The sequence below is a fragment of the Gobius niger genome (genome assembly GCF_951799975.1).
Source record: "Gobius niger genome assembly, chromosome: 9".
NCBI lineage: Eukaryota > Metazoa > Chordata > Actinopteri > Gobiiformes > Gobiidae > Gobius > Gobius niger.
In genome coordinates this window covers 31,190,161-31,198,647 of record NC_136860.1, presented here as the reverse complement: position 1 = coordinate 31,198,647, position 8,487 = coordinate 31,190,161, and the positions used below count along the sequence as shown (strand labels likewise).

Genomic DNA, 8,487 nt, shown 5'->3' with positions numbered 1-8,487 from the left:
CTTGAAAATACATTTATAGAAATTACAATTATTCTGTATAATATAAACTGTATCCTAAATTGTAAAAAAAAATATCCATATTATGTAGCCTACACAATGCACTCACTGACAGTCTCATTCACTTTCACTCATTCACTACTGAAACCATTTTACATTTGTATTTGGTAAATAAATAACATTTCTAGCGATATAACATTGCAGACACCATTATCTTTTGCTTCTAGAGAATTGTGCAGTCGAATGGCCAAAAAGAGCCAAAAGCTAGGTGAGAAGTACCAAGGTGTTCTACCATACTAGAACTGGATTCTACAGAAAATGAACTCAGGGGACATGAAACGAAAAGAACAACATTCAAACTCTACACAGAAAGGTCCCACATGGCCTGGGATATCGAACCCAGGAACGTCTTGCTGTGAGGTGACAGCTAGACATTCAGTCACTCTTGAATCCCCTTGTACAAAAACCATTATGCTGATAGAAAAGGGTGAAGGGAATACCTTTATGTCCAAGAAAACACACAAACTGCAGTTGGTTAGACAGTTGGTTATCCAAGAACCAAGCTTTTCCTGCAACAGTTGACAATGGCGACTCGTGACCAATGGCAATGTTGTGTTTTCTTCCAACCAGACTCCGCGACCGGGAAGGGGCGAGGGAGAAAGGTGGTGTAAGAGTGGGGGTGAATTACGGCTGAGTACAGACTGGAAACATAGCAGGACCGGCTTTACATCTTTTTTTCTCAGACACGGACCGTGGTTAACTCCAGTTTTTAGTTTGACCTGATAGAGCTTATAGAAGCCCATAACACTAAAGGAAGAACATGAGGCAGCACGATGTAACCTAGGAAAAGAATGTGGGTCTTGTCTTGTTTGGAGCAGCGCTGTCCTTGCGCCAGGTGGAAGATCTGGCCCAAAAAGTGTTGAATGCGCAGGAGAGATTGCATGCCCTCAGTGGTTAGTCTTAGTGCTTAGCGTTCTCTTGCCTCTCAGCATGAAGTTCAATTAGGTGTTTTTGTGTGGAGTTTACATCCTCTTTTTTTGGGGTGCTTTGGTTTCTTCCATCAACGTAAAAGATGCACAGGAGGATAATCCTCTAACTTGGTGATTCTGAACATGAGCATGGCTGTCCACTGCTCCTGACATGTTCCAGGGGCAGATGGATGGGTTAAATGGTTAATTATAGCAAAGGGACAATAACGAACAGCTTTAATCTGTGGCTCCAATTGAAATGCATTATCTGAATTACAGTTCACAAACAGTTGTAAAAGTTCGGAATATCCATAAATCTTCACTTCGTTGTCTTCTTCTGGACCTCGATCCCTACTCTGTGCATGTCCAAATCTAGAATCAATCAGCCTCAGACCCTTGTTCTTCTGCATTGTCCTCACCACTTCCCTATGCATACTTGCTGTTTTTCATCTCCTCATACAACATTCATGTGCAACTTGTTGAGTCTAGTCTGAGCATATGAAGTATCTTCAAATACACACATTTCAACAAAAGGACTCTAGTGATACAGTCCTTGTGCTGGATAAAGTATTCTCATGCTACAATTTGCATGTTCTTTTTTCACTCTACACTTGTTGAGGTGTTGAGATAAAATGTGCACAAGAGGAAACAAGAGATAATCCCAAACAGGAATGGTTTCAGAGTTGGAGCCTGCTGAGCTTCCGAGAGACAGTTTTCTAGTTGCATTTGACTGGGCTTGATATAACTATTGTCAGCCTGAGGTGACACTGAACCCTGCAGAGGTGGCACAGTCCAGGATGACAACTCAATAAGTGCCATCGCCAAAAGATTTGTTTCCAGCATATTCTGAAAAGCATGTAGACTAATTCAGGATATGGGTTTGCTATCTGCTAAGTTATGATGGGAAAAGCAGCGGCTCTACTCTAAGCTCCTCTTAGTTGACTGAGGAAACTCCTTTCGGCCGCCTGTATCTGTGATCTTGTCCTTTTGGTCATTGCCCACATCTTATGACCATAGGTGGGTAGAACATAGATCGATCAGTAAATCAGCTCCCTCTTCACCACAACAGTCACAGTAACAACGATCGCTGCCGATGTCGCACTGATCCGTCTGTCGATCTCACGCTCCATCCGTCCCTCACTCGTGAGCACGACACTGAGATACTTGAACTCCTCCACTTGAGGCAAGGCCTCTCCACCGACCTGTAGAGGGGAAGCCACCCATGGCCTCGGATTTGGAGGTGCTGATACTCATCTCACTTCACACTCGGCTGCAAACCGCCCCAGGGCAGCTGAAGGTCCTGATTTGATGAAGCCAACAGAACAACACCTGAGATCCTGGGGTTCCCAAACCGGACACCCTCCGGTTCCTGGCTGTGTCTTTAAGTTTTGTCCATAAAACTAATAAGTAAACTTTTGTTTAGTCATTTATACAGCATATTTCATGTGCACAGACTCAATATGCCTGGGAAGAAAATAAATAAATCACACAACATAAAAAATAAACTCAAATACGTTAATACAGCACATACACACACACACAAAAATAACAAAACAATCCATTTACAAAGAACATTAAATAACTTCAGAAAAGCTGGAGAAATTGTTTAATCAAATAAAAATATGGACTGTTTTGCTTAGTCGACTGCCTCTGTGATTTGGTTCTGGATGACGCTAAGCTGTAGTTTTGTGTTGACTCTTCATGTCCTGGTTTTAACACCTCACACCTCACCATCTTTATACTACTATATTTGATTTATTAGTAATAAATTAAAACAACTTTACTGAAATGACCTAACAAAATTATTTACTTTATTTATTTACTAAAACGTGTGGTTTATGGCAAATTCAGCTTCAGAACAGAGCACAGTTTTCTACAGCAAATACATTAACAACTAAGTGTAAAACAAACACATATGGTATTTTTGGCATAACCATGTGGTGTCTACAAAGACAAACCATTTTAGACAAATGTACAGGACTACATATAGTAGTGAAAGAAACAGAATGCCATTGTGTGTATGGCATAGTATATGATAAATAGCTATAAAATGTAAAATATATGAACAACTTTTTGGTAAAAATACTGTTCTTCTCCACAAATGTAATTTCAAGTTGCATTGGCCTGTCCAGGACAGAAAGTCTCACCAGCTGTTCCAACCTTAGAATGGCAGATATAGGCTTATTTCAATGGGAGAGGCTCATGTGAGGTGGACATTCTTTTACTTCGTGGCTCACAGTGAGGCCTTAAGTTGAGAAAGTACTGACATGTTATACATTTCCTGAATCCTCAGAGTCTAGAGAGTTTCCCAGTATTAACCATTTGTCTCTGTGATGTTCCTTGAAGAAACAGCATTAAACATAGTAAAACTGTTTTTGTGAAAATGGTGAAAAAACGTCATCTGATTTGTGTTTGAGGAGCTTTGGTTACCACGGTAATAGTCACAGAATAGTACATTTGGGCTCAAATGAAACATGGAAATGTCCAATGATACCAAATACAATGGTGTAAATCAGTATCTAATGGGCTGGAAATGGCCCAAGCCAAAATATGGACCAGTGTCAAAAGCGACTTTTTTGACAAGGGGGTGGTTCATTTCAACAGCTGAAAACTATGATAAAGCTGTAACTCTGAAAAGGCTATCATACAAAAATATAAACCTCAGACATGGACCTACTTAAAAATCAACGATAGCCTTTGCCACCTTTTCGGTACCGATATTTGGTCTGGCCCATGGACTGTAAGTGTTTTAGGTTGATTCAACAGAAAAAAATAAGTTTGTTATAAATATATTTTTGAACAATATTGTGTCAGGTACATAACATTTAAAAAAGGGTCGGTAAAAGTTAAATGCAAGTTATACATCACTATTCTAGCACTAATTATTAATTATGATTTATTGCATTCACCCCTTCTGGAACCCTGATAGGGTCTCCCATGGCAAACAGGTCCTAGGTGACGATGGATGGATGGATGGATTTATTGCATTCACCTCATTAGATCTTAATTGGTCTTTTCTGCAAAGTGTTGGACAATACGCTGCTGGTATAATTCACCCATTTCCCATAAACGTGTGAAGAGTGTCCATAAAGGAAATAAACACATGTAGCCTGTGAATAAATAGTCCAAGGTCAAGATGTCTCAAAATAAAATTAAATAAGAAACGGTTCAGCCTTTACTGTAAGTGCATATTTATTTTTTTAATATCATTACTAATATTGTACAATACATATATATTTAAGGCTTGTAGTGAAATTGATACAGCCCATTGTATCAAATACAACATTCTGAATATATGAAACATTGCATAGTGTAAATAACTTTGCATCGAAATGATTTGGCTGGTTTTCTATTTGGAACAGGTAAAAACAAAATATGGCAATAAATGTTCTTAAAAAAGTTATAAATATAGCAAATTGCCAGCATTTCCTCTCCTCTCCCCTCCTTAACAATATCTATGGATCTTCTTGAACAATCAAACAGCAAATAAGAGTGTATACTGTGCATATAAGAGCTTTTCCCCCCCAGTGCTTCCAGTGATGAGGTATATACTACATATATTCTGATAGCAGCGTGCAAAGTGGAAAACAACTGTAATACAAGTGCCTTATTTTCCACAAGAGACTTAAGACAGCGGTGTGCATAGTACAAATGATGGACAAAATCAGCAAATAAACATTGATCAATTCCTTTTCCCATTGTGATCCATTACAGACAAACAGGATTTTGTAATATATCATTTGAGGCACAATGTGCATAAAAATGGTGAACAACATTTGATGTTGATGCCGTTAAACTTGCCTGTAGTGGGTGTATACATATACTGTACTTTACTAATGGCAGTTTTTACAGAAAAGTACAGCTACTAGTGGATTCTCTCGCAGTTTCTAATACTACTTTCACTGTTTGAAACAAAGTAATCAAAGTTGAAAGATAGTGTATAGCCTTTGCTAGGGCTTCTTGGGTGGGGAAGTTTTGCCATACCCAACTTGCTCCATTCTTTACGGCCAGCATCACCCACTCACAGACCTTTGCCCACGGGACACACGCATATAACAGATATCCCACTGCAGCCACACCCAGGATGGCAGCGATCTGGAATCCAATTGGAGCTTCTCTGAACCTGCTCCACAGAGATCTGTTCTGCAGCAGGTCGTTGGTGAAGCATGAACCGCCGTTTGCAGCCACTGCCCGGTCGATGGTGTTGAGCAGATCTTGGACTTGGTTTTGGTTGTTTCGGTAAATCTCCCCCTGGTTTCTCCAGTATCGATTATCGACCACATGGCAGCGGTTTCCACATTTCTGAAGCAGATCTCTCAAAGCATTATTCTCACGAGCCCAATCTGAGATCCTCATACCGGGGGGAAGGTTGTCTCCGTGAGTGAACACCACAGTTGTGTATCTCAAGGCTTCAGGTGAAAAGTATTGCAGGATTAAATCAACCACAGCCTTTTCTTGTGCCGTGTACTTCTCCACCTTCAGGACCAGGAGGAAGGCGTGAGGTCCTGGGGCGCACTCTTCCAGGCAACGCATGATTTCTGAACTAAAAGTGGAGCTGTTTGGGTCGGTGTCAAAAAGTCCTGGGGTGTCGATGAGAGTCAGGCTCCTCCCATGGACTCTTCTAGTGACAGGCTGACAGACGCTGGTCTGAGAGTTTGGGGAGTGGTTCACTGTAAACACACGATCCTCTCCGAAGATAGCGTTGGCCAGGCTGCTTTTTCCTGTCCCAGTTTTCCCCAGGAGGACTACACGCCTTGTGCCTACAAAGAAAAAAACATTATTATAGATTTATAAACATCCACATTACATGTATGAAGGCAAAAGTTAGAACACCAGGGATTCTCCTGGAACTTCACATCAAATCAAGATGTTTTAATTATGGAGCGGCACAAGGTTTCCAAAAACTTTTCAAAATTTTTAATCAAGATTGTGAAGGGAAAAAAAAGTGTATTTTGCAAAGTAATCCCAATCTGAATGGTCGCAGAGGTGTGGAGCAAACACATGTCACTGTGATAATGGTTGTAAGTTCATATTTTACTCTCCCCTCATGTCCGTATGTGCACAAACTAAGAAGAAGAAGAAGAAGAAGATCTTTATTTATATAGCGCCTTTCACAGACATATAGTCACAAAGCGCTTTACATGAGACAGTTGTACATTCACTCCACACTTGGTGGTGGAAAGCTACGTTTGTAGCTTCAGTTTCCCCTGGGGGAGACTGTCAGAGGCGCTTTCGCGACTACACACGTCTAAACTAAATCTGAAACAACGTGGTGTTTATCCTGCAAAACCATAACCAGATCTAAAAACATCACTGGCTATTTTACCGGTAAGTGACGTGAGTTTCCAAAGGTTGAAAAGTTTATCTGAAAAGTGCAGACCCACCCTTTCCGTAAACAAACCATGAGGCTCACTTAATTTCGTTGAATTCAACAATTCTTGGCAACAATAGCCAAACACGTACAGATTTCGAGCAATATAAAGCTTAGCCTTGCAATAACAGGCCACTAAACCACGCCGCTGACCCTCTCTTTTTGCACCTCCAGCTACACGTGCGTAAATCAGCCGTAACAACAACATAATAGACCTTCAATGGTGCTTTACATTTTGCACACATTTCAGGTTTTCTCTGACAGCAGAAAAGACATTAACAGGTGGAATAAAGGAAAATCGCTCCAGGACTTTTACTTACTTGCCATTGTGTCGCCGAAGAAAAGGCTTTGAGGACAAAGCCTCCTCCGCACTCCCGAAGTTTCAGTTTCGATTTGACGCGCACTGTGGATCTGCCTTAACCCCTTAACTCCCACCTGAACCGAGCACGTTTTCTCCAGTTTGGCTTTACCCCAGTCCCAAAGCTTCTGGAAAAAAGCTGTGAAAATAGCAACAAAACTGAGACGAAAACAATGATGGAAATGTGACAAAAAAGTGAAGACAAATTTATGAAAAAGTGGCAAAAATGTCACACGAAATAGACATAAAATTGACGAAAAAATGACAAAAAATATGACAAAAATTTGATAAAAAATTGACAAAAAAAGAAAAAATAAAATATATAAAAATATTAAGAAAAAATGACAAAAATGTGACAAAAAATGACCCAAAAAAATTACAAAAATGTGACAAAATGTGACAAAAAATGACAAAAAAGTTACAAAAATGAGTTGAATACCCAACAAAAAAAATTATGGAAAAAAAATCTGTTGACATGAGGAAAAAGATCCTTTCGGTTCAGGCGGGAGTTAAGAGGTTAAACTGCAGTTCCGTGAACGAGCAGCAGGGGTTCCTTCACTGTGTGTCAACCTCTTAACCCCCAACAGAACCGAGCACGTTTTCCCCAGTTCGACTTTACCCAAATCGAAAAAGCTTCTTGAAAACAGCGTCAAAGTAGCGACAAAAATGAGACATAAATGAGGAGGAAAACGCAGCAAAACAGGCAACAAAAAGTGATGGTTCTTAGCTTTCAAATTAAGCGTCAGTCTGGCCTATAGGCTGAAATAGCTAAAACTATGGAGGAATTATTCATATTTTTATCGACTAAATTAAAATTGAAAGGAAGAAAATAACCTCAACTTTAGAGAGAAAGAAGTGTGAAAGATGTGAAAGACTGTAGTGACATATGAGAAACAAAACATGAACTCAAGTTGAAAATCCGAATATTTCAGATGAAAATACCATGAAATTAAATAAAATTAAACAATTCTGAAGAATAAAGAGAAACACAAGCATCTACTTTTAATGTTGACAACGCTCCCAGATTGACTATAGGCTCATAGGCTAAGTAAGAGAGATACATTATTATATCACTCCTGTAGAAGTAAAAAGTACTGTGTGATACTCCAAAAAGTCTGACCAAAAAACAGACTGTTGCTGTTCAACGCTGTGCAAATTAAAGTCCAATCGATCTACTGTCAATGATCCACAATGTGTAAAACTGAATGTGAAACATCTGCACCTCAAAGCCTTTGCTTTGTGGACAGGATGGCAGGTAAGAAAAAATCGTGGAGCTGTTTTCCTTTATTCCACCTGTTAATATCTATGTGGTTACTATACACTATGTTTATTGATGTCTTTTTCTATTTCTGCTGTCAGAGAAAACAAAGCCACAAACATGGATATTTTTTGAAAATGTTAATTTAGCGTCAATTTATAATTTTATTATTTAACGAATTATGTTGTTGTTACTAATTTGAGAGAGAGCGCTAACAGAGCAGGGTTTAGTTGCCTCATTGTGCACAAATCACGCATGTCAGTCGGGTTTGGGTCGGGCTTCAAGATTGTTTTTCTGTCATTATAATCTTAAAATCTTATAATCTGTCATTATAATCTTAAATAAAAATCTAAGCTATTGACTTAGTCTATTGGAAACAAACTGTGGTTACTCAGGGTGCGATTTGTCAAAACAAAACAGAAGGGGGGAAAGTTACTCAATCACTGTTCATGCTGTTGAACTTGAAACCCAGTGTTGTAGGATGTGTTTTTGTACAAACAGAGAGAGCTCCGCGCTTTAGAGCAGGGGTCGCAAA

The 8,487-nt window shown here is 39.5% G+C and overlaps 1 protein-coding gene across 2 annotated transcripts in view; it reads right to left on the bottom strand.

Annotated features, from left to right (window-relative positions):
• Positions 1–4,602: 4,602 nt before the first annotated feature.
• The window catches only part of LOC306967468 (GTPase IMAP family member 9-like), a 34,940-nt gene continuing 31,055 nt past the window's right edge, over positions 4,603–8,487 (bottom strand). The window contains exons 1-2 of one of the 2 annotated variants that reach the window (XM_079562521.1): positions 6,657–6,722; positions 4,603–5,725 (exon numbers count right to left, since the gene is read on the bottom strand). In XM_079562521.1, coding sequence (XP_079418647.1) covers positions 4,812–5,725; positions 6,657–6,663 — 921 coding nt within the window. In that variant the 5' untranslated portion in view covers positions 6,664–6,722 and the 3' untranslated portion in view covers positions 4,603–4,811. Of the gene's footprint in view, positions 5,726–6,656; positions 6,723–8,487 lie in introns of those variants that run through there. The other variant, XM_079562520.1, reaches the window with a different exon arrangement.